This window comes from Patiria miniata, unplaced genomic scaffold, assembly GCF_015706575.1.
Source record: "Patiria miniata isolate m_02_andy unplaced genomic scaffold, ASM1570657v1 HiC_scaffold_3, whole genome shotgun sequence".
NCBI lineage: Eukaryota > Metazoa > Echinodermata > Asteroidea > Valvatida > Asterinidae > Patiria > Patiria miniata.
The window spans coordinates 6,179,537-6,207,210 of record NW_024037069.1 but is presented as its reverse complement, the minus strand read 5'-3'; the positions used below and the strand labels follow the sequence as shown (position 1 = coordinate 6,207,210).

The window sequence follows — 27,674 nt, the reverse complement described above, 5'->3', positions numbered from 1 at the left end:
TTACTACATCAAATAATGATGATCTACACGTGTACCGGTACATGTACTATGTAAAGACTATTTACACATGTATTTCACTTATTTTTTGTCTCTGAAAATGTCCATACTTGATCAAAATTAAGAGGTCACGAAAGGTCTCCACTACCAAACCGTCCAAAACAAACCGTCCAAAACATACTGGCTGCACCAGTGAGTGATTTCCATTATCGTCCCCAGTGATTCACGCCTTCATTTGATCCAGGGTAAAATGACCTCAGAGGCAAAGGAGGGTGGGGAGGGTTACAGTATTTCATTCTCGGAAGATGTCACTTCCTCTATAACGAGAACAAGACTATAAATAGGCCCCTTGGCGGCCCCCAATTTTCCCCCATCTATCCTCCTGCTGTCAGTCTCTTGCCAACAATGCTCAAAAAAAATTAATCGAAAAATGTCTCAAATCTCTGTATTTTTTTATGAGATGTCAGAAATTCCCTGTGACATCTAATGAGTGGGAACGTATGTATGAATTTTAGATTTCAGGCACTACTGCCAGATTTCAGGCATTTTCAAATAATTTAGTATTTAATTATTCCAAATTGGACTTGATTGAATATTTGAATGTTTGATTTCAAAATGCGCTGTTCAAGTTTAACACGTGGGATTTTTGTGAGCTTGCGCTTTTCAAAACTGATAAAGAGCTCACATGTATTTAGATTATACACAGAATAGGTAGCAGAATAGCTGTTATTTGCTCAATTCTAAACAAGAAATTTTTGCTTATGGAAGCTCTCTCATATCATGCGGCAAATTGACTTTTGACAAAAGTGTGGCAATTGACAAACAATAAAACCACACGACTTATACCATATGATTAAAATATTATTGTGGACATTCTTCATTATCTCTTCAAGACCGCTTAGGCCTACATTTTCCAAATTCTATTCGGATATTTGGTTGCTGATATACCAAATATTACATGTAGCTTCTAAAATTCCATATCTCTCATAGGCCTAAATTCCAATCTTTGTCCTGTCACTTCTCCCTGCTTTGTTCTACCCCAATCTTTTCATTGTTCCCTTTCTCCCTGCTTGAAGCCCGACCCTGTTCCTTTTCTCCACTCTTTTATTTTCCCCCAACTGTCTTGCCATTATTCCCTTTCCCATCCCTATCCCACTGGCATTCTGTTCATGATCGCTCTGTCAACCTAGGTATGTAGAGTACCCGGTACATCATTTGCAGCTATCCAAAAAGTAACTGACAAAATTACTGTTGAAAAGTTTGGTTTAAAGATAGTAATGGCACTAAACTCCCTGTGAAATGATTCTTTCTGGCATGCTGTCATTTTGAAGAAAACAATAAGCGGTCATTTCTAACGATGCGTCTAAAGACGCCTTTTGTGAAATTCCCGCTAGTGCTTCGTATTTAATTCGGTGACTGGTGCATGCAAGCGTTGACACGATGCACACGCACATGCACTTGCTACAATTTATTGGTTCAGTGCGTGACATCGTATAGCTGCAATCGGCTGAATAAGAACACGTCCCAGACGCTGATTTCGGGCATAATTCAAAACATGACTTGGCAACTTTTGAATTGAAATGTAGATCCTAGAATATTTTTTTCTCGGAATATACAGCATTCACTTAGCAAAAATTCATCAGGTTAGTTGTTTTAAAGCACCCCTTTTTAGATTTTGAGCACTTTTGTTGCTTCAAATGCATGCATTTATATTTTGTTATATTGTTTGTATTTCATGTATAGCCACCGCACTTTTTGTTTTTTTATTTATATATGGAAATGCTTTTTATGTGAAATTTAAATGTGAATGTGAAATTGTGAAATTAAATTAATGTAAATTTTAATGCAGAATGAGAAGTCGAGTTTTATGTTTTACATCATGGGAATAAATACATTGAAATTTAAATTGAATTGAATTGATCGAGTCACACCATATGACCTGCACGTAGATTGAAAACCAAAACGGTAGTGAAACTACACTAACGTGGGTAAATTATTTCAAATGTCACCGCGTTGTAAAGCCAAAAATATGTTGAATTAACATACAACTCCCTTCAGAAAGGTTCTCTGAACCCTGACTTGGCGCAGTCCGTGTCCGCTACAATCTCGGAAGATGCGGTCTTTTAATACTCAAAGTGAACAGGGAAATAAAATCCCATGTCCGTATACTCTCACATAATCGTCTTGTCAAACGTACTTTTCGTCACCCTGTGACGGGAAGAAATTAATTAGCTTCCGCGAAGTTCTATGACTGTGCCGTACAGTGAGACACACACATGGGAGTCTGCAAGTAGTTGGCATAAACTTCTCTACTTCAGTCTACTTTTTTAAAGATCAAAAACCCAACTACTTTTAAATAGTTGAACAAAGAAATTGTCTGGAGCGGGGTTTGAACCTGCGACCTCCGGATTAACGTTCCGGTGCTCTACCAACTGAGCTATCCAGCCCTACGTTGGCGGTTCCCCAATTTGTTAATATCTTTGTTCAAGGGGCGCTAGTCAGAAGCCATGAACCTATTATGCCATGCAGCCAGGCATCACGCCCAAAGTCACGATGCAGACCAGGGCCCAATTTCATAGCACTGCTTAACAGTAAGCAGAAAAGTTGTGCTTACTATAGCAGAAAATCATGCTGCTGCTTAAGCACTATTTCATGCTAACGGTTGCGCGCGCATGGAGATTTCTATTGTTACGTCACTGATTTAAGCAAAGTTTTCTTCTGGGGTTAAGCGTGCTTTTGCTGTGCTTACTGCTTAACGGTCCCTATGAAATAGATGGATGCTCGGTAAGCACAAAGTCGGCTGTTAAGCAGCGCTATGAAATTGGGTCCCGGGAAATAGCAAACGGGGATCACTCAGAGAGGATACGGCTTTTTATTACAAATTCTCAAATGTGGTTAATTAAAAAACTCAACTGTTATCAATGTTCAAATCCAGGTTGACATGCAATTGGGCAATATTCCAGCATCACAAACATTACAAATCAGACTCCTCTGTTGTACTTTAAGAGCTCAGTGAATTAACCTGAAAATGTATTTTCAAATCTTATACATATCATCTAGTAATGACCAAGGGGATTACAGAGTAGGAGTTTGGGATCATATCTCTGAATCATTAATTAGATAATTGGCTCTGTCACACACTTTATATTTTCTTCCATAACACTGGAAATGCCCAATTGCAGAAATATTTTCTTTGCACTGATGTGAACTATACGTACGTGTACATCTTGTAAACCACGAACAAAAGCAGTCAGTTTTTGTGTCAACAATATGTACAGGTCTGCATATATATCTCACTGGCATACTGACATCCTTTACTAGTAACTACGGCCAACTCGTCCACCCTAACTCCTAAAATATGTTGGTGTCATTTGTGCTGTAAAATTCCATGAATTAGTAAATAAACGAAGTACTCCATGATATTGTACCTACATGTAGCTGCCTTGGAAGTATGCCAACTACAGGTACCGGTAGATCTGGTTGTTTCAAAAGCTCTCCCGGAGCACTTTAGTAAGTAAATTTTTGTCAAATGATTGAAAATGTTGGGCACAGCAATATCTTATCCATCACTTTCCTTGAAATGCTACCTTTGTTCCCAGAATGCCAAAGCAATGGTCAAAGGTTCTGATAGATTTAGGACTATCGGTACATATGTATATGTACATGGTTGTTTTCAGAAAGGAGAAAGAACGTAACATTTTAGTAGGAGCTCTTCAGCTGAAAAGGGAAGTAGTTCTGAATGTTTCACACAGCACTATACACGACATCCTATTCCTAAACTACATGTAAATTTTACAAATGTACTTTTGATGACACTCTTATCTGCCTACCATACCGGTACATTACAGTGCTTGTATCGTGCTTGGACACTCTAATTTCATTGGTCTAGAACGACAATGCGTCCAGTCTATAAAAAATATGTATACATGTAGGCCTACATGTAGACACTGCGCTCATTGCGCGCATTGTGTACGCACTAGAACCTGCCCGCGCGCTCGCGACTAAGCGACCACTAAGTCTTGTTTCTGGCAGGAACGCCTGCAGTTATCAAAGGTTACATCGCAGTGATTTGATTTTTTTTTCTCGCACAGCAAGTTACAACCATTTATCTTTGTGACTTATTGGCATAATATAACAATTGTTGACTGCTGTGATGTAGGATATGTGTCATTTTTAACCCCCTTGGTGCACATATCCATTGCATAAATGTCCTACTGTAGATGCATGAGACAAATCCTTTTCAAATTAAGGTAATGTACTTGGGATCATTTGCTTGAATATTTAAAAAAAAAAAAAAAAAAAATGTTTTCGTTTGAAACAACAAAAGTGCAGTCAAAATCTAAATTGGGGAGCCTTACAACTAACATGTTGAAATAAGATTTGAGGCTTTGCATGGTGGGGTATCGGTATCGTTTCGGTTTGCGGTAACACCATGTGGTAATAACTACTGCTTAGAAGATATTAGTTCTGAGAAGAACTTGTCCTGCTTATTATCAACTTTGCTAAGTAGTTTTTTGTTCTGTTTGTTCTCAAAACGTTGAGACCAAAGACAAGTTCTTTTAGAACTTACAGCAGGACTGTTCTAAACAGAACAAAAAACTACTTAGCAAAGTTGATATAATAAGCAGGACAAGTTCTTCTCAGAACTAATATCTTCTAAGCAGTAGTTATTACCACATGGTGTTACCGCAAACCGAAACGATAACATGTTGAAGTTTCAGCCCTGTGACTCATTTATTTGCCCACGCCTTGTGATTTTTCCATGCGACCCCCCCCCCCCAAAAAAAATTATAAAATAGGGTAAACTGGGGTAAAATGCCCATGGGGTGAATTATTAAATGGAATATATTTCTAATAAGTACAATGCAAATAATAATAAAAAGAATTAAAATCATTAACATATTTGAAAGGTACGTATGTGCTGTTGAAAACATTTTTGAAAAAAAAAAAGTTTTAAAAAATGACCGTCGAAGGTTTAGCCTATATCGCTTAACATTATTTTATAAAAAAAAAAGGATTTAATTTTTTTTTTAGTCTTTAGTTGATATATGTTAAGAGGGGTTAATTACATAATCACAAATGATTAAAATAATTAAATCTATTTTTATATTTGCTTAATAATGTTTTTTGAGTGGGCGTTTTTACCCCGGGCAAAATCAGGGGTCTCGGGGTAAAAACAACCAGTACCTTCTTTGACATAAAACTAAATTGCAGCCTCATTTATCTCCAAAAACCTCACTATTAAAACTTTCTACAGCCATATATGTTTCTTGTATGAGTAAGTTTTAGCTATTAGAGTCCTACCACAAAAATATTAAACAGGGTATTGTGTGAAGTGGGCAGGTCAATGTAGGCGGTATCACTAACTGACATTACGTAGAAAGAGCATCATCCACACAACCATCCTTTAAAACTGGTTTTTTTTTGTGTTTTTCTTGCGAAAAAAGAGCGAGAATGAATTTCGGGGGTCACAATTTCATCCTGAAAAATCGCTCTGTTCCAGTGCTAGTTCTAATGCTAGTGGCATAGTGGTCAACTTCTGCGGACGTGTAAGAAACAACATTTGTGTATTGGTACCGGTACTGTGTGTAATTTATGTGACACACACAACGTGTATCGCACGTATACATACTCCGTTATGTCCAATGTAAACAACCAGGTTTTCTTTCATCTTTTCTCAGGAACGTTAAGACATTAGGTTAGTTTCTTTTCAACAAGACCTTTTAAATGGTATATTAGTAAACAATCTAAAACATGAAATTGTTGGGGATTTCAGGCCAAATGCCCCTTGAATGTCAAACGCCGAAACACAGCCTTAGCTTAGTATTCAGACATGGCCGGACGTTTGATGAATGTACCGGTAGCAGCGATGAGATCCATATGCATTGATTCAGCAAGGAGAATGCCATGCTCACATTTCACATACTGCAGCTTGCAATACCAAATCTATTTCGGGAGAATTTTTCCCATTCCAATCTGTTAAACATCTGCCAATGTGTGTCGTCAACTACTTCAACTGTCAGTATTTTCATTATTTTTAATTTTTAAATATCTAAGGACATCTGCAATTATAAAAGTGCTCAATTCTCAATTTGAATTAAGGCTTTACATTAATAGTCATTTTTCTAAAATTAACAAATCATTTTCAACTAAAAATTAGTTTCTACTTCGAACGAATCGCCTAAAACTTATCATGTTGTGCAAACCAACACTGTCAGTATAAAACATAACTGGCACTGCAAGCCTAATAAAAAACTGCACTTAATTCCTAAAACATGCCCACAAAAATGGTGGAATTCCTACATTTTAAGTACATTTTCACAAAACGAATAGTCTAGTTGGTAGACATATCATTAACAAAACACATGATTGTCATTGTACCACCCACATCACATGAAAGGGCGAAAGTCCCAATATGGGCACAGTCCCAAGAATCCAACGCCTATTTTAAGAAAGTCTTGATCTTTTTAAAATATCACGCAGTATGATTCAAGGACACACACTGTGACTCAATGACCATGAACGAGGAACTGTGTGACACCTACCCTACATGTAGCACAAATTCAAAGACAATCCTAAATTTCTTTACGATACACACCCAAAAAAAAGCCTTGGGCAAATGTTCTTCTAATGAAAATGTACTTACATGCCGGAAATCTGACTTTTGGCTGTGCCATTTTGAAAGCCGTCAAATGATAAATCCACGGGCTGAGAGGATCTTACGCTACGGAGCCAGCAGAGCTAGGAACTGGCACGCTCCCACTCTTACCGGACAAGTGTGAGCTAGGCACTGGATTGAGTGTGCGACAAACCCTATGGATGTCGATGATTCACAAGTTGGAAGGGCCTAGTGTGTACAAGGATCTTGTCGTTGTCTGCAATACGCATTAGTCATACATTCCTAATCTTCAGGCTAACTAGAGGAATCTGAGGCTATACATCCCGTCCCTCCGCCCTGCAAGTTTTTTTCTCGACATTTTGACAGACTGTGGACTGATGGTGTGCAAACCCAACCCGAAACCGAAACCGACCCGACCCGAAACCAACTTTGGGTCGGGTCGGGTCGGTTTGTCCATCTTTTCAGTCGGGTCGGGTCGGTTTCGGTTATGCATTTACATTTTCGGGTCGGGTCGGGTCGGTTTAGCCATTTTTGAAAAAACCGACATACACCGAAATAAACCGAATCAGTTGAAAAATTCAGGTGATACAATATTATTGACAGTCACTGTGACCGCAGCCCATTGTGTGTGATGTGGCCACCGAGTGGTATCAAGTTCCCACGGTATTAATTTCTCTTTGGTCGGGTCCGGACTGACAGCGAAATAGATACATTGTAACGTTTTCATGATACCGCATGGTGACCATGCGTTTGTTCAATAAGCGGACTTACTCTCGATCAACCCACTGAGTGTGACAGAGAGAGAGACGATGGTTTTGCAAAAGAATTCATGCCACGTGGGTAAGGACAGCCACAAAAAAGTGATCACTTTGTCCAAGCCAGGTATTCGGGTTTTTTCAGGTTTTTTCGGGTCGGGTCGGTTCGGGTCGGTTTTACGTTATTTTTTGTCGGGTCGGGTCGGGTCGGTTTGAGGGAGTTAAGATCGGTTTCGGTTCGGATTCGGTTTATGTCTTCAGGTCGGTTTGGCCTGGTCAACCCGACCCGGCGCACATCATTACTGTGGACTAGAGCAAGGACTCAGAGTGGAGACCGTAGGTCCAAACCGTAAGAGACCCTTGATATGGGTGCTGGGAAGAGGGAGGTACCGGACACGGAAGGGGGAGGTTGAAAGCAAATGGCAGAAATGAGGATGGTTACTCCACATTGACAATTAAGTATAGGGCAGCACAATTATAACAGTGTTTGTCTGTTTGTTTGGGGTTTTACTTTTATCAATTGGCTCAGACAAAAACAAGTGTATTACATGGGAATCCAAGTACCCTCACAAGGAACCAGAAACATCTGAAATGTTTTTTTTTCCCGACAAAGCGTCTGAATGATTATAAAGCTGATAAGGGAAGAGTATTCGTTTCAAAACTGGCCAATAATGCACAGCAGTTCGGATACTGTGATATTTAACAAAAAAATATTGTGTAAAATGTTTTCATGATCGTCTACATTATATATGTTAAATATTTTCTTGACTGATTGCAGAATTGAAGGTCAAACAATTTTCAACTTTATTTTTTAAAACAAAGCTACTTTCATTATTCTCCTGACTTACATTTCTATGCCTTTTTCAAAGTAAGTAGGCCCTATTTGTTCAGATAGAACGTATGTTTTATCTCAACTCTCTTTCTTATGCATAACCTCAGCTTAAAAAAAACCTCAGTTAGCTGAACTTTGGACCTGATTAGGGCCAGTTTTGTTAAAGTATAACTTACATGTATCTTAATGTATTCAGTATCTATTGCAGCACATGACGTATTCACATCATGTTGCTATCAAGCATCTTCACATTGCGCATCTCATATCAAGGGCACACATGTGCACTTACCGTTATAACATACTGATGCATGCTACTGCACAAAATGCTTCCTCAGTGATCCTCAAATTGTTCCCTAACTACAGAAACCATTTGAAAGCTTTCAGCTCGGAAGAGACGCCAGAAGAAATACAACATTCCAAAACTTTGAAGCTGACGAAATGATGGTGTGCGGGTTATTATCAGTCACTTTTACAATGCTTATCCCCTTTGTACAATATGCAAGTCAAATAACCAATGACATAATCAGCTTTAGTCTAACGTGCCTATTTGCTCAACGGTACCTGTGTACATATGTATATGTACCGGTACACACTATACCTAGTGCTGCCAAGTTTTAGAGTTCTGTCAACTACTTAGCAACAGGTAGAATTTCTGTTGAGAAGTAGGATAACCTTTTCTTTCTTTTTTCATTGTTTTTGTCGGACATGTTTAAACAATAACCAGAATCACCACAGTACCCTATACACATTAACCCAACTCCCTTCACATAGGGTGTGCGCGAAAAATTATATCAGGAGTCAGGTTGGCGTAGCGGTACTTTCCTCGCCTTCCACCGCTGTGACCCGGGTTAAATTCCTGCCTGGGCCGATATGTGGATTGGGCTATCAGTCCCTACTTGATTCCGTGGGTTTTCCTCAGAATATTCCAAGGGTTTTCCTCCCACCTCTAAAACTGTAATTTCGTCACATATTGTCATCTCTTTACTGGGCCCCATGGGCGACCAGTGGATTCCACTGACCCAGTTAAAATGAGAAATAACCAAATAAAATATTAAAATTGGAGGATTCGGGACTGTTAGGGTAAAAAAATTAACAGTCTCAGAGGGAAAAGGTGTAAGTGAGATGAAGATGCCAATTTTCCTACATTGAATTTTGATAATGTCTGGGCTGCTTTAAAAAAAACCAAAAAAAAAACCAAGAGCTACAAGGAGGAAACTTACCATTGTACGTACAGGCTACATACTGTGTGCTCCAATATAATGAACTTTGGCCATATATGCTTTGAGATTCGCAATTGGAATTCACATTTGGCCAAACAAAACAGAAATGTGCCTTTAATGTGCAATGTACAGAGCATATTCTCGTTTGCATTTAGCTTCCTCGTAACAAAGTTTTCATGACGTTCAACTTGAGCGCAGCACTGGCAGCTCCAAGTGCACCAAACCAGGAAGTATAACTAATATGCATTACATGTAAGTTATGAATGCTTACACAAGGATTACCAAAACTTTGTACAGTACACCTTAGAAAACTGAAATTCAAAAGTAAAGGTCATGAAAGACCTGTGTCAAATTTCACTGCTTTGCTAACCGCGGAATTCTGCACAATACACATTCATCGCTCCTTTGTTACAGTACAGTAGCTCTCAAATTCTGTGCTAACCCTGAATACAAGTAGTCTGAAGATCACACATTCACGGTGCAGATCGAGCCACACGAACAAAGGTCTGATCAATTTTATTCAACCCCGCGCGCCAGCCAATCGGAGTGACATTACGAATCACAACTTCAACCCATAATCCGGAATAATCGATACACAACTCCTCCCTCACTCACTTACGAAGGGAGTTAACGTAGTAGAGATTTGAAGACATTGCCACTGTGTGCCTGGCGCTCACATGAAGACGATATGGGTTTGTGAACGTTCAGAATCAAATTGATTGTAAATACTTTGCTTCGAACATGTACGCGCTGTTCCCCTGCATGCACCCCATACGTCCCTCCCATGTAGCTTTCCCGAGTTGTCACAAACCACCATCTACCATTCATACAAGGAGTCCAGCAAGTACGTTAAAAACAACTGGACCACTCCTAAAAAAAACGATGACTAAATATCTCAAGTTGCTTACTTGTATCCACCGTTTCGCAGGACTTCATAAACTGGGCCTGTTGGAACAAGCCCCGGGCGTTGCTGAAGGATACCGAGATGGTGGGCAAGTCTTCTAAGGAACTGGCGCGTCGCAGATCGCTGCGACCGGTCGTCGGTGCAAACTCACTCTGCAGCAGCTTGTTGGGTCGCAGCGGGATGACCCTTGCCTCGCCGTCGGACCCTGGGTATGACCACACGTTGGGAAACGTGAACATTATGGATTAGTTTGTGGTTCCTTGTGTTGTAATGTTATGTTCCAAATCGCACCATCGATGAGTATTTTGTCTGAGGACTGACTTCGATGGATTGAAAACACGCGGCAGTGCAATCACAAGTGTGTGCACAAAACAAAAAAAATAGTGTGCTTCAAGTAAAAATATATGGTGCCAAAAATCAGGAAATTGTTGTAACGGAAAACCACTGTTGATTTTAGACTATCTGGCAGACTAGTTTATACCAATCCAAAAGGCAAAAGCAGAACACACTGCTCTATGCATACAGGATGTGAAAGAATAAAATAAATCATAAAACAGGAAAGTGGTGTCAACTTTGTGTTTTTTCTAGGTTCTGTTCTCATTTTTTTTTCTGTACAGTTGTCACTAAAATGTTAAGCAAATTAAACCAGAGTGACATGAGACTTGACCACAGTCACTTGACCAGAATGACTTAAGACTTGACCAGGGTGACTAAATTTCGACTTGACCAAGGTGACTTTACACTTGACCAGAGTGACTTGAGACTTAACCAGTGCAGTGACTTGACCAGGGCGACTTGAGACTTAACCAGTGCAGTGACTTGAGACTTGACTAGAGTGACTTGAGACTTGACCAGAGAGACTTGAGACTTAAACAGAGTGACTTGAGACTTGACCAGAGAGACTTGAGACTTGACCAGAGTGACCTGAGACTTGACTAGAGTGACTTGAGACTTGACCAGAGAGACTTGAACAGAGTGACTTGAGACTTAAACAGAGTGACTTGAGACTTGACCAGAGAGACTTGAGACTTGACCACAGTGACTTGAGACTTGACCAGAGAGACTTCAGACTTGACCAGAGAGACTTGAGACTTGAACAGAGTGACTTGAGACTTGACCAGAGAGACTTGAGACTTGACCAGAGTGACTTGAGACTTGACTAGAGTGACTTGAGACTTGACCACAGAGACTTGAGACGTGAACAGAGTGACTTGAGACTTGACCAGAGAGACTTGAGACTTGACTAGAGTGACTTGAGACGTGACCAGAGTGCTTTAAGACTTGAACAGAGTGACTTGAGACTTGACTAGAGAGACTTGAGACTTGACCAGAGTGACTTGAGACTTGACCCAAGTGACTTAAGACTTGACCAGAGTGTTGACCTCGGTGACTTATGGCTAGACCAGAAGAAATTCCAGAGTTGACTGCAAAGGACAATTGAAATTTGACCATGACAGGTCACACTTTTATTCCTACCTTCCCACACATTATATGATCCATGCTCGTTATCAGAGTCGAGACTTTCACTAAATTCCGCCAAAACTTTCTTTGTTGACGAGCTAATATTACCGCCTCTTTCGGTATCAGCAACCCTCGTTTCTAACAACTTGGGTTGCTCAACATCCTGTTTCTGATTAGTACCTGTGAGTGCATGCAATGAAAACAAACAAACAAAAAATGGTGATAAAACAAAACTCAACATAAATAAATGTTTTGGAGTGGTTAGAGCAAGTGGGAGACTCATAATTTGGAAGGCTTCAAACATTTTGTTGAGAATACCACCATTTTCAAGTGAGCACAAGTTGTCCTCACTGAAAACAGTATCAGAAATTGAAGCGTTCTGGTATGTAAAATACTGTTTATGGCAAAACCAAGACTATTTGAACTGATGGTTCGTTCCAACTTGAAACACAGTACATATATGTTTTGAACCGTACTCGTTTTTTTTAACAGACCAGGGACATTCCAAATGTAGAGTCTGACCAACGTAATCATTATCAAAATTTAACTTAAAGGTTAGATCATATTTGTTAGTTAATGAAATGAAAAGTGTTAAAATCATTAGAATGTGAAAACCACCTTTCCTGAAGTTTTAAATACAAAGGTGAATTCGGTGCAGGGCAGAAGGGAGCTCAGAACACGTGTAAATACAGGTGTAAACTCTTTTGCAGAAGTAAAAAATAAATAAATAAATAAATGAACAAATACAAGCATGCAACATTATACCAAGTCAATTAGAATAAACCTGTTATTGTTGGCACACACGGTAAAGTAAACCTGCTAATGCATAAAATAGCTTTGTACTTTTTATTTGCATGACAATACTACAACACTTATTCCAACGCTAAATTTGCTTTGTAGACTATTCTATGTAACCATTTCAGATTTTTACTAATTCTATTTTTCTACATCAACATCTAAAGCTACTTCTCTTTTTCAAAATAATGGCAAGTGATGCAGCACTTCAAACTATAAATGAATGTAGATTTGCAATAGTACATCAATATTCTTTGCACATCTATTAGCTTAATTAACTTTCTAAAAGAGCTAAGATTACAAAGTTAGTTAATTCATGACGGAACTTTCTTCCAAATTAATTTAAAATCTTCCAGTATTCTTCGTTCCTTTTTCAAGTAATACAATCAAATCTTTAATCGCAGATTTCAGGATATCAACTCCGAGTTCATAAAATTATCATGTTGTCAGTCATTGAACTGTTGGTTTTTTATCTTAGACAACACGCAAACAAAGAAACAGTTTATGTCACTGACAGTCCAGGTTCATGATAACCAAACAAAGTCAGAAGGAAGTGAAGGGAATTTAATCCCACTGTGGATTCAACGAAAATCATTTTGGTTTTAAACTTCCTCAAGCACAGGGTCTGTTTCCGTTATTTCAGACAATTTCATTTTCTTTCAGTCAAAAATCAAACCACAACTTACAAAAAACATTTGCATAGATCTGCAGTTTTATACAAATTATAAAAACAAAAATGAAAACCAAAGGTGCAGTTTGTGCAAAACAGAATTGTTTCTAATTCTTTTGTGATAAACAAAAAGTCTTCAATTTTCCCTAAGAAGGTTAATAGGTGTTCTGCTTCAATTTAAAAAAAAAAAATAGAAAATGCAGAAAAAACTATGAACTCATTTGCTGTGTTTTTTGCTTGTTTTCAAATCCAGAATGTCTACCTTCTGTGACTGTTTTGTTGGATGTCAAGACGGTGTCTTGTTCCTTGGTGGCGAGCTCAGCCATTTTGCCCAAATGATCAGAACTAAGAGTTTCATCGCTGATAGCTGGGTCTTCACTCACAATGTCCGGATTCTCTTTTGACAATTTGGAGTCTGGATCCGCTGCGCCAGGACTTTCCTTCCGTGATGCCAGGCAAAGATTTTGCTGCCGGGGAACTCTTGGGAGAGGTTTCGGAGTGCTTGGAGTTGCCGGCTTTTCCTCCTCCTCCTCTGCTCCCTCCTCAGGGACATTTGGCAGGGGTTTTAAGAAGTGCCCATCCACAAGCGTGACAGCTACATGTAGTCTCCTCGCTTGACGAGGGACTACAGCTGGCTTCGTTGCCTTCTTGATCCCTATAGTTTCTGAGGAGATACTGGACTGAGGAATATCTGGAAGAGCTTTCAAGTTGCTTGACTTAGAACGACCCAAATCTCCCGTTAATTGGCAGCGATGTCCCTCAGTATTCTGGTCAACTTCTGGCAAAACCTTTTGAGCTTCCTTGGTCTCTGAGGTAACCATGCTATCCCCACAATCTCTGGGGACCTCTGGGAGAGGCTTCGACAACTTGGAGGGGCTGGGTTGGGAGAGGTCCCTCTCAGTAGACGCAGAAGCCTGGGAACAGGACCCCTTTGTTTTTTGCGCATCGGCTTCTGAGGCACTTTTCTCCTTCAGCTGACTGACAAGATTTACTTCCGCCTTTTGAGAAGACACTTGTGGGATAAGACCCTTTGCAGGCTTGGTTCTTTTAGCTGATGGCTCCTCCTGTCTCACGCAGGCAGTTCTGGAGGGGATTTCTCTGATTGGAGCCATGGGTACAGGCTTGGTGACTTTCCAAACTGATGTTACAGACTCATTTCTTTCCCGGTGAGAGATTTGAGGTGTCTGATTGAGAGCTTCCACCATCCCGGACACTCCAGACTCTTCCTTGGGAACTGTGGGTAAAGGCCTAGCAGCCCTTTGATGTTCTTGTCTGACAGGCTCTTGGTGCCGTTCTTGGATTGCTGGTTTTACTTCTGGAAGAGCACTCAGGAAGGCCGCTTCCTTCGAGGGAAGGTCTGGAAGAATTTTGTGTTGTTTCCCTGATGTCGAACATTCCTGTTTGTTTTCAGATTCAGAGGATACTTGTCTGGCTTTTGAAGCATTTGGAGGTCGCTGAGATGGCCAAGACATTTCTGGAATTAAGAGCTGTGGGGACGCATCACCCGGATGCTGAACCTCCAACGACATTACAGAGCTTGAATTGGCAACAAAAGTCCCAAATCTTTTAGCTTTATCCAAATTTTTCTGCGAGGCACTCTTTTGTGACAAATCTTCCGTTAACTCAGAACGACACGAAGAATGACTGGATGCTGCTACACAACCAGTGGATTTGGACAACGTATTTAAAGATTTCATGGAAGCATCCGGCTGAGACAAACCAGGACACAAGTCTGCACTCGTACTCTCCAATACCTCTGCCTTTCCATCTGACAAAGACCCTTGACACTGCCCGGCAGTGTTAGCATCCTTCCGACCACCCGACTTGAACCGACTCCTCCAAAACCATCTCGGGATTATCTTCTGCAGGCCCTTCGGAGCTGACGGTAGACTGGTATCCTGCCCCTGCTGATTCTTCCCACTCTTTAATGGCTGTGCGGAGCTACCCGCCTCTGGTTGGTTCCCAAAGAGATTTCTCTTTTTTCTATTCCCAATGGGGCCTGCCGAAGCAGGGGTGGGCTCTAAAAATTCAGATACAAGCATGCATGGACAAAGTTGCTAGTTAGTCATGCAAACATGCACACAAGTACAGGTGCATGCAGAAACACACCAGTAATTTGTGGAATTTAATTTACAAACATTCAATGAAATAACAAATTACCAAATTGGTCAAAGGTAGTAACCATGCAAGCAAATTAATTACAAGCAACTACATGTAGCTAATTTTGTATTTTGAAAAGTGTACCCTTGGGAAAAAAATGCAGGGAAACCACATTGCACAACATTTTTTTTTTTTAGATTTTCTAGGCTGGGCAAAGTTGCTTATCCACGGCAATGTAACATAACAAATTGAATGAACCTGCTGATGTCCAACAAATGCACAATTTGAGATTTATAGCCATTTCAGGGTCCTTTTCTTTAATTCTCCGCATACATGTACTTGACACAACATGATGAAATTTACGCGACTATACTTGTTTTATTTCTACTGTTCTTAGGATGATAATAGAATTTCAGCTGTTTTTTTATGGTTCTAATGTAGAAACACCACAGTTACAGTCAGTATTTCGAAATCTGGATTTTTGTCATGTGAAGGTTTCAAAGCAACTAAGGATTCAATACTTCAGAAATTCAAACCATGATACTGCTGTGCTGTACACATTACCACCTGCTTCAATGTGTACGCATGAAGTAATTTCGGACCATTTTTCTACAATTCATACGATGGAATTTGCGTTGGGGTGATGTAAATTCAATATTGGGTTTGCCTTCACCGACGTATTTCTTTTTATAAACACTGTATACTCAGTGTTGTCCCGAATGATTGTGAGAAGACAATCACTCCGGTGGGACTCAAACCCACGACCTCTTAATTACTATTGCAGACGTCTTACCACTTGCCCACCATATACCAGTACATGCATCAGATTCAAACCAGCCAGCCTTAACTCCGACAAGCTCAGTGGTCTTAAAGATGTCTGCGATAGTAAGTAATAGGTCGTGGGTTCGAGCCTACCCCAGTGATTTTTTTCCCACAATCATTCGGGACAACATTGAGTATACGGTAGGCCTACATGGTTTATAAAAAAAAATATGTCGGTGAAGGGCAAAACCCAATATTCGCACCACTACCACTCGTATATTTATCGTGAAATTGACACTATGCACGTACATGTACATGTACCGGTTCATGTGGTAAGAGAATTGTCAGTGATATTCTGCTGTGAACTACTTTCCTTTCCGAACCAAAAAAATTATATGACATATGGGACAGAACAGATGTCATACAGGACAATAATCACAAGAGGGGGCTATACAAAAACTGTGGGATGTACACAAAATGTAGTTGGGCACAGGAATTTTGGACTACAGTATATGAAATCATGAAAGTGTGCAGAAATCAAAAACATCATTTATATGAGCTGTGTGTACTGTTCCATGGGTTACAATGGCTATATTTTCAGAGAAAGCGGTTCATATGTTTAAGTTTTGGAAGTTAAAATCTGAAATCTTTTTTAAAAATTTTTTGGCACGTTCGCATTCGCCCAAATTTACAAATGTTGGTGCAAAACATCAATCATGGCCTAGCTTGCTGCTCATATACCAGGATAGTAAAAAAAGGGGCGAAATGCATCTTGTATAAGGTCCAAAAATATTGTGTGCTTACAGCAACGCTTTAAAAATTATCGAGGTAGAAAATCAATTTTATTTGGAAACTTTTTTATGTTTTTCGGTCATTCATTTAACTTAACTTGTTTACTTTAGGGCATTCCACATTATTTTGTATAATTAACCTGTTTTAATGTTTAATCAATAATAAAACTTGCATAGGGAAGACTTTTTTATTTTCAGCTACTTTTTGTGTTCAATTTTTGGACAAATGTTAACAAGTTAGAGGTGGGCAATTTGGTTGCCAAAAAACACAGGTACCGGTACGGTTGGTTACCACAATATTTTTTGGCCTAAGCCATGCAATATGGAATACAAATACTACAGAGTCTGCATGTACATGCACATATACCGGTACTTCCGCCTCCGAGTACAATGTGCAGAATATCTTTTATTCAAAGATTTTGAATAAAAGGCTTTAGTTATTGTCATTACGTACATGTGTACAAGTGCAAGTGTACTTTTCCATGGAATATTCCATATCAAATCCAAAGCCGGAAATCAACTTATTATTCATTTTAAAGTTGCTCTACCCCTGCTCTTCAACATGTTCAATTTTTTTTATCCAAAATTTTTCTCAATCTGTAATGTTTTTATATTTTCACACAAAAAAAGTCTTTTTTTTCCCCTATTTCAAATGTTTTCAATCCTCTGAACATATTATAATTATAAGCTTTTTTGGGGGGGAGGGGAAAGGGGGGGTTGTTTTGCCCACAAGCACAAAAGAAATGCCTGAATTTTATTGTCCGCCCACAAATCATTCAAAATTTGTATAGTGCATGTAGGCCTAAATATTCCAAAGCTAAACGTAGGCGAAATTTTTTGTTTGATGTCTCATTTAAGTGATGAATAACTTTTGTACTGTTATAAAATAGCAATTCCAAAGCAAACTTTTTTATTTTTGGAGGGGGAGGGGGGTGAGGCTTGATAATAGCACTGGAAAAGCTACTTTAATATTAACATTTATGTAGCTGAACAATTAAGCAATCAGTCGAGTTCATACATTTGTGTTTTCTTGTAGTATTTTACAATGTTGGTTTGTAAAAAAAATTCTGAGCAAAAGATAGATAATCCATGCAATTCCACCTGCCCTAGGTCGATACAAAATATGCAGAGTTTGAGGGAAGGAAACCAAAAATCTGATCTGTTTCTCCCCCAAATTTGTTTATTTCTCATATGTTTGTCTTGTTGATCAAGGAACCATAATAAGAAATCCCTTTTTAAATGGACTTTAGTCAAGAAATGCGAACAAAATTCCAAAACACAAAATCTTAATCCAACTTCTCAGATCTGTGATTTTATAATTCTGATTATAAACTCCTTAATGCATGCAGTCATCCTCAGTTAGTGATTATGAATAGCAAACTTCTACCAAACGAAAAATAGTTTGAAGTCATAATGGTGAGAATGACCTGCCCACACAGAGTATGTACCGGAAATTTTTGTCCTAACAAATGAATTTTGCTTCTTGAATGCATTGCATACTAGAACCTATTAATGATAACATCCATGTAAGCAAATGCAGTGCTTTTACAGCTGCTGTGTGGGACAGAAAATGTAATTTTCTTCATAAGCCTAAGAGTACATGTATGTTGAAAGTTTTACTTGAAATTGATTTCAATATTCCGACCAAAACAGCTTTACAACTTCTCAGATCTTCTCAAAACGATTTCAAATGTATGTTTAAAAGTATGGCAATGGAGAAATATTCTTGGGAAAATACTGGGAACTGGAGTACAGAATATTTTTTTTTCGTTAAACTTCCTGGTGCCATACCTTCACACGTTCGTGCACATACAACAAAGAAGAGTTCATACATCCAGGCATTTCATGAACGTATTATTTGATCCAGTGTGTTTGCATAAAGGCAAAGCTACCGGTACACACCAGCCAACTGACATCGGGTCATACATCAAGAAAGTATTTGTGGTTTTTGGTTGAGCTGATTTTAGGTTCTAGCCAGAAGTTGAAATACAGGTTGGTGTCACAATTTGTTACATGTAAACCGGAAAAAGTTCAATTTAAAAATATTTTTTTACATAACGTGCAAATCACACATTTTTATAACAAAGTAAACTACTGTCCATTAGACAGCCAGGCACCCTAGTATTACTGGCTGGCATGCATTGGAACGATCCACCTGAAAAGGTTGCGTGATTACATAAACTGATCAAGAACTTTGTAAATTGTAAGTCAAGCATATCATTTTATCTGCTGATTCAACTAAGGCAAGAATGCATGATATTACAAAATCCATGATATTGCAGTTTCAAATATAAGCAGGAAAATTTCAGACCAAGAATGTACCGTATCTGCTGATAAATTGCGGCTAGGGAATTCATGGCGTAGCAGTTTTAGGTTCGACAAATAAAGAGAGTATCTGTCCGCGATATAGGGAAAAACCCAACTTTTCACGGATTTCCCATTGAACCCAGTGAGGTGACATTTCCAGGTATTAAACACTTTGCGGGTGTAGAAATGACAGTGTTTGTCAAGGAAAAAAGGAAATGAGGCTCGCATATTTCAAAACGATTAGTTCCTTGTTCACTTATTTAGTTTATGGACATCAGACTACTTGACATATTTCAAAGTCCAGCTGCAAGATTGGGATTTTTTGGGTACTTAACAACCACTTTGCAGCTTGTTATTTAATAGCTTACTATTTTCTAAATAATTAATCAAGGGTTTAATAAATTGCTACTAAAGTTCAAAATGTTCACGACCAAACTTGGGGGATTTCCTGAAAAATGTGTTTTTATATTATATATAACAAAAATACAAAGTGTTTCAATGATTTTTGCCCAGAATTGTTGATAAGTACAATGATAAAAAAAAGTCATGAATTGTCCAACACTTGAGATCTGAAACAAAGCAGGTTGTCATTGAGGCACTGGTGATGCAACACAAGAACATCACAAATAGGTCACAAGTTAATCACAAGTCCCTTCAAAAGTACAGTCACAAGAAACAGGGGATGAAAAGCAAAAAAGAAAATGTCTTTGTCCCAGTTTATTTGAACATATATGTAGCTTGTGAGTTGACTTAGACTGGATTGACTTGTGATTGACTTGTGATTGACTTGTGATTGACTTGTGATTGACTTGCGATTGACTTGGGATTGACTTGGGATTGACTTGGGATTGACTTGGGATTGACTTGCGATTGACTTGGGATTGACTTGGGATTGACTTGGGATTGACTTGTGAATGACCTGTGAATGACTTGTGATTGACTTGTGATAGGGTTGGGATTGACTTGTGATTGACTTGTGATTGACTTGTGATTGACTTGTGATTGACTTGTGATTGACTTGTGATTGACTTGGGATTGACTTGGGATTGACTTGCGATTGACTTGTGATTGACTTGGGATTGACTTGGGATTGACTTGGGAATGACCTGTGAATGACTTGTGATTGACTTGTGATAGGGTTGGGATTGACTTGTGATTGACTTGTGATTGACTTGTGATTGACTTGTGATTGACTTGCGATTGACTTGTGATTGACTTGTGATTGACTTGTGATTGACTTGGGATTGACTTGGGATTGACTTGCGATTGACTTGTGATTGACTTGGGATTGACTTGGGATTGACTTGGGAATGACCTGTGAATGACTTGTGATTGACTTGTGATAGGGTTGGGATTGACTTGTGATTGACTTGTGATTGACTTGTGATTGACTTGTGATTGACTTGCGATTGACTTGTGATTGACTTGTGATTGACTTGTGATTGACTTGCGATTGACTTGTGATTGACTTGTGATTGACTTGCAATTGACTTGTGATTGACTTGGGATTGACTTGTGATCGACTTGTGAATGACTCGTGATTGACTTGTGATAGAGTCATGATTGACTTGTGATAGAGTCGTGATTGACTTGTGATTGACTTGTGACTGACTTGTGATGGACTTGTGATTGACTTGTGATTGACTTGTGATGGACTTGTGAATGACTTGTGATTGACTTGTGAATGACTTGTGAATGACTTGTGATTCACTTGTGATTTACTTGTGATTCACTTGTGATTCACTTGTGATCCAGCACAAGCACCTCGACTGAAACACTGGAAAAAAGTTGGACGCCCCCGCACTCAAGCTGAAAGCACTGAAAAGCGCAAATTGAGCAATAAGTTCCAATGTCACAAAAGCTGCTGCAGCCAAAAAGAAAAAAACAAAATTCCCAGCGAACTTTTAAAAGTTGACTTACTGTCGCAGAGATTGTCTTCGTCATCTCCCTGGTCCCCGCTCTCTTCCCATGCTTTGAATGTCAGGGCACCGGCACCGGCAGGTGACTGCTTGCGCTGACGGATGGCGCCAGCCCTGGGCTCCTCGGCCGAGAAGAGTCGGGCCCTCTCTGCTACGCTGGATGGTTTCCCCTCCTCTGGAGTCTGGGAACCAGTCTCAGAATCTGTAAGCATCGACAGGGAAATGGAAAAGAGTTTGGCTATAACCACTGATCTCCACGTAAAAATCTGGATAGTTCATTGGCCATTCCAAGCTGTATAAAATGTGAAGCTACGCACTGGTTCCCGATCCCTCCATTTGAAAGCAGGGAGGGAACCAGCCCCAGCCACTCCCATTGTTCAAAATAATTTAAACAGAGTCGTCTAAAAGTATATGAAATGTTTTCATTTTCTAAAGGGACATTTTATAAAAAAAAAAAAATGTATTACCGTTTTGATTTACATTTTTAATTTTGATTTTGATAATAATTCGCTGGGGAAAAAGTGTATGCCTACATGTTGATTAAATTTTATTTCTTTTTTACAAATCTATCAAGTTCTTGGAGCGGCAATATGGTAGACGCTGACTTCACTTCTAAGTTGTAACAGCTAATGGGCTATCCAGATGTTTACATTGTGGGGTGCTGTGGTCCAATGGTTACGGTGTTCGACTCGTGTGCCGTGGTACATGGGTTCGAATTCTGACCGTGGGAACATGGTGCTTGTGCTCTTGAGCAAGGCACTTTACCATTATTGCTTCCTCCTTCGGATGGGACGTAAAGCCGTAGGTCCCGTGTGTTGTGTAATGTACGTTAAAGAACCCAGTAACACTTATCGCTATTAAGAGAAGGGGTTTGCCCCGGTGTTTCTGGCAGTGGCCGCAGCACCTTGTAAACCATTATAAGGTGCTACATAATGGGTCTCATATTTCTCATAAACTTTATTTACCTTTCTTTAATAATAGACATAATTTCCAGCGCCTTGAGTACCTAATTGTTGTAGATACGTGCGCTATATAAGACTCCGATATTATCATTATTATGTAGATCAGTGGTTAACACATCAGCACAAGTATACATTGTATTTATTCCCTTGTGAATAAAAACCAAGTGCTGAGGCGGTTTTGGGCAGTAAAAGAACTAATGGATTAAATTGTGAAACACATTCTCTCTCTGCCCAAAACACGGGAGTCGAGATATTGGCAATCGATTGACCTAAGCCAACGACTCCTTCCAAAGTGCCACAGGAACTGAAACTTGGAAACAAAAGAAACCTATGAAATAAAATGAAGAAATCAAATTTACAGGTGGGAGGACAAAATTTGGAGTGATATTCCCAGGGAACAAAAAGAATCAGGCAGGGATATAAAACTCATTCAGCTTGTTTGATTTTGGTGGGATGTGAACCCCAGTTACAGAATGGAAGGTGAGGAAAATACTGCCAAAAAAACCTGTCTCCCACAAACACTTTAAAAAAAAATCAGTCTAGATTAGACGATACAATTCTCTTGAAAATTACTTTTTCAAAGACTGCAAAAGTGCTGCAGAAAAAAAAGGATGGACAAATAATCTTATTAAAACCACAAAACTTGATGGGTTTTTTTCAACAGTTTGTCCAAAACAACTCTACATGCAACAATTACTAAGATTGTTGTATTAATTGGTGGGGTAAAAGTTCAATGCGTGGTGAAGGTTATGTGCTCTGGAGCATGTCTGATCTCCACCTATCCCAGTGCACTGCCAACCTATATTGTTACATGGTCTACACTACTGATTGGAGCTGTGTGCATCGGAATCAGGTTCACAAGTACCCGACCGCTGATGTCAGGAACCGATTTCCAGGCACACGTAAACAACTTTACAAATTACTTAATAATTTCTCAGACAATGAAAAAGAATGGTTTTGAACGTCATTTGCGGGGGATTTTGAAAATGAAAACCAGGCTACATCCACGGTAAAACAAAACATATTTCACGTTTATAACATTCACGACAGTTGCAGTTTACACGTAAAGCTATAAGCTCACTACACACTTGTATACTTGCTGTATTGACACACAGATGCGGACCTTTGTGAATAATCTGAACAGCAACTTCTTGAACGGGTACCTCGTTACCCATGGGGTTTTTTTGCAATCGGGTACCTGGTTCCCATACAACCTGTAAATGCACACCCCATTAGGCCAAAAAAAAGTCTCCGGTTTCTGGTATGCGCACACGTCGCCGTAGCCGTGCGTGTCGGCAAAATGAAAAAGTTTTGTTTTTTTCAATGTAAAACTTTTGTCTCAATGTCTAAAAACTGCCAAACTCACTGGTTTGATTGAAATCCTGCTGCTGCACAATTTTAACGTGTTTTTAGATGGGGTTACAATCGAGTATAAGCTTTATGTGGCCTCTCTGGACTCCCATATATTTCGCACTAAATTTAGTCGGACACAATTTGCAGTCATCAGCCGACATTTTAAGAAAAAAAAGTTAAAAAAAAAAAAAACGCGTTGCCGCACCACTTTTGGGGCAAGCTCCATACCAGAAATCGGAGACTTTTTTTTTTGGCCTTACAGATCAGAGTGAAATTTCATTATTACTTTAACTGGTCAATTTCTTTTTTGAAGGGGTGGATGAGGAATTGGTTTCATGGACGTTTACAAGGTTGACTGAATTATTATTAGACTGTACACTCTACATGTAGACCACATCCCACTTGTTTACGAGAAAAAGCCATGCTGTGGTCACGCACCACTAACTTTCACTATGAAACGGAAGGAAAACAATATTGATTATCACTTGAAATGGGCGAGTATAAAAATGTTGACATCATAAAAAAATACAAAATAAAAAACATGATAGGCATGACGTCAACTGTACAATACAAGTACCGTACATGTAGGTGGGTGGTATGGTCTGTAAAATATATTGGACTTTGTCAGATAATAATAATAATAATAATAGTGAACATTTATACCGCGCCATATCTGTCAATATGACACTCCTGGCGCAAATTATGTTCTAAAGAAAGGTTAACAAGTATAGTTCCAGGTAACATAAAAATGCAGTTGTTTACAATTGTTGAACATATACAAATATACTCTTTGGGTTGTTTATTGTTACGAACAACCAGATTTGGTCTTTGAATGACCTTTATTCTCCACAGCACAAGGCAAATGCTGTAGGACTGTCACTAACTATACCGTAGTCCCGGACTATCCAAACTGAGATGGGGCGTAATGGCCTAACACCAGTTCAACTTCTGTCTGCCCCAATTACATGGAAAGTACGACTCGCATCAAAACCATGCACTAAATCTCACGCATTTTAGATGGAAATGCTTTTCTGCTGAGGCACTTTTATCGGGAGATAGAAATACCCTGGTGCCTGTAGAACAATCTCATGAGTTCACAGCTGGGCGAGGCTCGGGGAAAAGGGGGAGACATTTTTTTTCCTGCCAAACCCAAAAGAAGCTCAAGGGAAAATACAATTTTTACATATTTTTTTACCTGATGGAACTTTGCACAGGGCGTGTTTAAAACTTGTCCACAAGTTTATTGTATCACTTAATCAGTACAAAACGCAAACCAAAGTATTCGTCAACAAGTGGTTGATTTTTGGACATTTTTGGGGTTTGCTGTGCCATGCAGCGTCACTTGGTTCACATTTTCCGGGTCAACAGTTTACTTCACTGGTATTTAAAGTCAATGGGGCTATTCGTCGGGCTTCATACATAATGCAAGGTCTGTATAGGGCCCAGGATGGGCCTCACCTTGCTGCAAAAACTGTGACAAGTACAGGAAATACCAGGAAGTAACTTTCCAAGTCCAATGCATATTTGTATGGTATATAAAACCAAAGAAATTCAGCTTGAATCAGACTTGGTAACATTTCAAAGGGATCAGATTTCTTTGGCATGCAATGGAGGTCTGGAAATATAACAGGATATCTTTTTTAATGGGCCGATATTTTTTTCAAAGTATTTCCTGCTCGAGTTGAAGAGTGGCCTGATAAGCAAACCACAAAATGCAAACTAGAGATCTTAGTTCAATAACCGGTAAACCATCAATTAATCAAATGGATCTTTGACAAAATATCACATTAAAGAAAAGGAAAAAAGAAGTAGACAAATGCAGTTTGCTCAAATTAAGAAGATTCATTTAGTAGGCGGGCAATTTGCTAGTTATTGGGTTTTTAAAGTTTAATAATGTGTATTTATTGGGCCAATAGGCCCTATGAAACATTCCAAATAGCCTACCATCTCAGCTCCCTGGGGAGTATACAGCTCGATGCTGTCATTTCGGCGCAGAGCAGCTAAAATCAATCACAATAACCATCTCTGCCCTCACAGGTACCCATTTACTCCTGGGTGGGGAGAAGCAATGAGTGACACAGTGCCTTGCCCAAGGGCACACGCTCCACAACCCCAGGCAGGACTCGAACCCACAACTTGCAGAATTACTGGTTCCGCAGATCACGAATCCAATGTTCCAGGCCGGCCAACGAGGCCACACACTGTGCTTGCATGACATCATCTCTCCAGGCACGAGATACGCCTTGTATTTCCCACTTAGACCCACCTTATGTTTTCACCATTGTTGAGGCAATAAAACTGACTTAAAGCCTTTAAGCATTCTTTATTAACTTGTAATGAGAAGTTCCTCTGCAACCCTTTGCAAAGTCCTAAACACCATACAAGCTACATGTACAATGCAATGTGTGTGTGACCCCTTGAGCAATAAACTTGCCAAATTTTAAGTGTATGGCTTATGTGTGTAGAGTTACTTATATGTACTTGCTTGTTGAAGAGACATGAAAATTGAAACTGACTAACAGTAACACGTTCCCTCGGCTTTGCAATGCGATGTCATTCAGTCAACCGTGGGTCAACTTTTACAACTTGTAAGAACTCCATAATACAACATTTAGGAACCAAAAAAATTAATGTGTACCAGCACTGTCCAAAATGTTAAAACCATTCTCAAAGTCAAACCACTTCTTTTCAGAATTGACCTATCGCTGTTTGCAAGTTAGCCATGCCCCTTAGACAATTTTGTACGTCAAGTTATGTTTGTCTCAGATTTTGCGCACTCCGCGTCCATTTATTTGTATCAACTATCATGCCATATTGGACAATATTTCACAAGCTGTGTGGACGGGATTCTACCGTGATAGCTTAATTAAGAGTCAAAACACTTCGTTAGAGGAGATTAATTCATATGGGGTGTAAACCCTTTATCAAATTTAAACAATATGTTTAAACAAGACATTTTAAAATCCGTCGCAAAATCGTAAAAATTAATAAATTAATATCAATATCCAAATATCCATACTCACCATTTTTAACATTGCTTTTCTCTTTTCTTATCGGTTGTGTTTCGACAAGATTTTCTACACTCTTCCCACGCTTTATGACCGTTAAATACGTCGGTTTTGCGGGCAAGGTCGGCTTTGCGGGCAAGGCCGGCTTTGGTCCTGGGAACTTGTTTCCTTTGAAAACTCCCTGTGCGTCTCTGCTATTTGCTGCATTCTCTGACAACTGTCTGTTGTATCGACGACTCATCAGAGGAGATTCTTTCTGAGGCTGGAAAGTACTTTTCCCATTTTTTACAGCAACGGAACCACTTGTTCCTTGCGAAGAAGACGAAATGTTCCTGCGGCTCACCAGCAGTGCTGCTGACTCGGACGACCGCCGATGAATCTGCGAACTCTCCCCGGACTTTTGTCCAATCCTCTTGGCCTGTACGAATCTCCCCGGGCGGCACATCTGCGGCGAGTTCGGCGCACTCCCGCCGGCCGTCGGTTGATGGGCAGCATCTTTCTCCTCAAACTTTTGTCTCAAGCGATTCACACTTTTGTTTGCTGCACGTGACTGCGTGGCCATTGTTGACACTTGGATGAAGTGAAAGAAGTGATCGGCATCGTTTTATCTCCGGATTAATGACACCTATTTTTCGGGAATTGCGGCTACTGGAATTACACGACGATCGAGTCCCGGCAGTTATATAGTGTCCACTATTTCCGTACCCTGGGCGGCCAGGGTGACCGTTTTAGCCGATTTTCGGCTAACTTTGACAGGTTTTTTTTTAACGAATTTGACAACAAAATTGACAGAACGGATTTTTTTCGGGGGGGAGCAAATTTCTAGCTGAATTCTGCAAAAATGGTTATTTGACCCAAAAAACATAGCATATTCGAAAAAAAAATGGTACTCTTTTTTTTAAAAGCTTCAATCTTTTCAAACAAACCCTTGCATAATTGGCTGGTCTAGGCGCTGAGGTTCACTGGGAACCGGACTTTGTTGTGATGCAACCGCGTTTTGCCTGAAATTTACTCAATTTTATAACATCTTTATGTGACTATAGCTGTTTATAATTTACTTTGAACCTTAATCAAGGCAATACTACAACATCTGCATGTGATTTTAAGTGTTTATAGTGTATTTCGAGTAATACTGGGGAATTTGGCAGATTTGTGACAAATCTGACAGATTTTTGAATCGCATTTAGCAGGATTTGGCTATAACCTTACGGTCACCCTG

At 39.4% G+C, this 27,674-nt stretch overlaps 1 protein-coding gene and 1 non-coding gene across 2 annotated transcripts in view; both read right to left on the bottom strand.

Annotated features, from left to right (window-relative positions):
- Positions 1 to 27,151, bottom strand: part of LOC119738676 (FYVE, RhoGEF and PH domain-containing protein 1-like) — a 47,226-nt gene extending 20,075 nt beyond the window's left edge. The window contains 4 exon segments of the mRNA XM_038213588.1: positions 10,332 to 10,532; positions 11,804 to 11,968; positions 21,134 to 21,334; positions 26,471 to 27,151. Coding sequence (XP_038069516.1) covers positions 10,332 to 10,532; positions 11,804 to 11,968; positions 21,134 to 21,334; positions 26,471 to 27,017 — 1,114 coding nt within the window. The 5' untranslated portion in view covers positions 27,018 to 27,151.
- On the bottom strand, positions 2,372 to 2,444 carry Trnan-guu. Its single transcript has one exon. It is a non-coding gene; the product is annotated as a tRNA-Asn (tRNA).
- Positions 27,152 to 27,674: the final 523 nt, after the last annotated feature.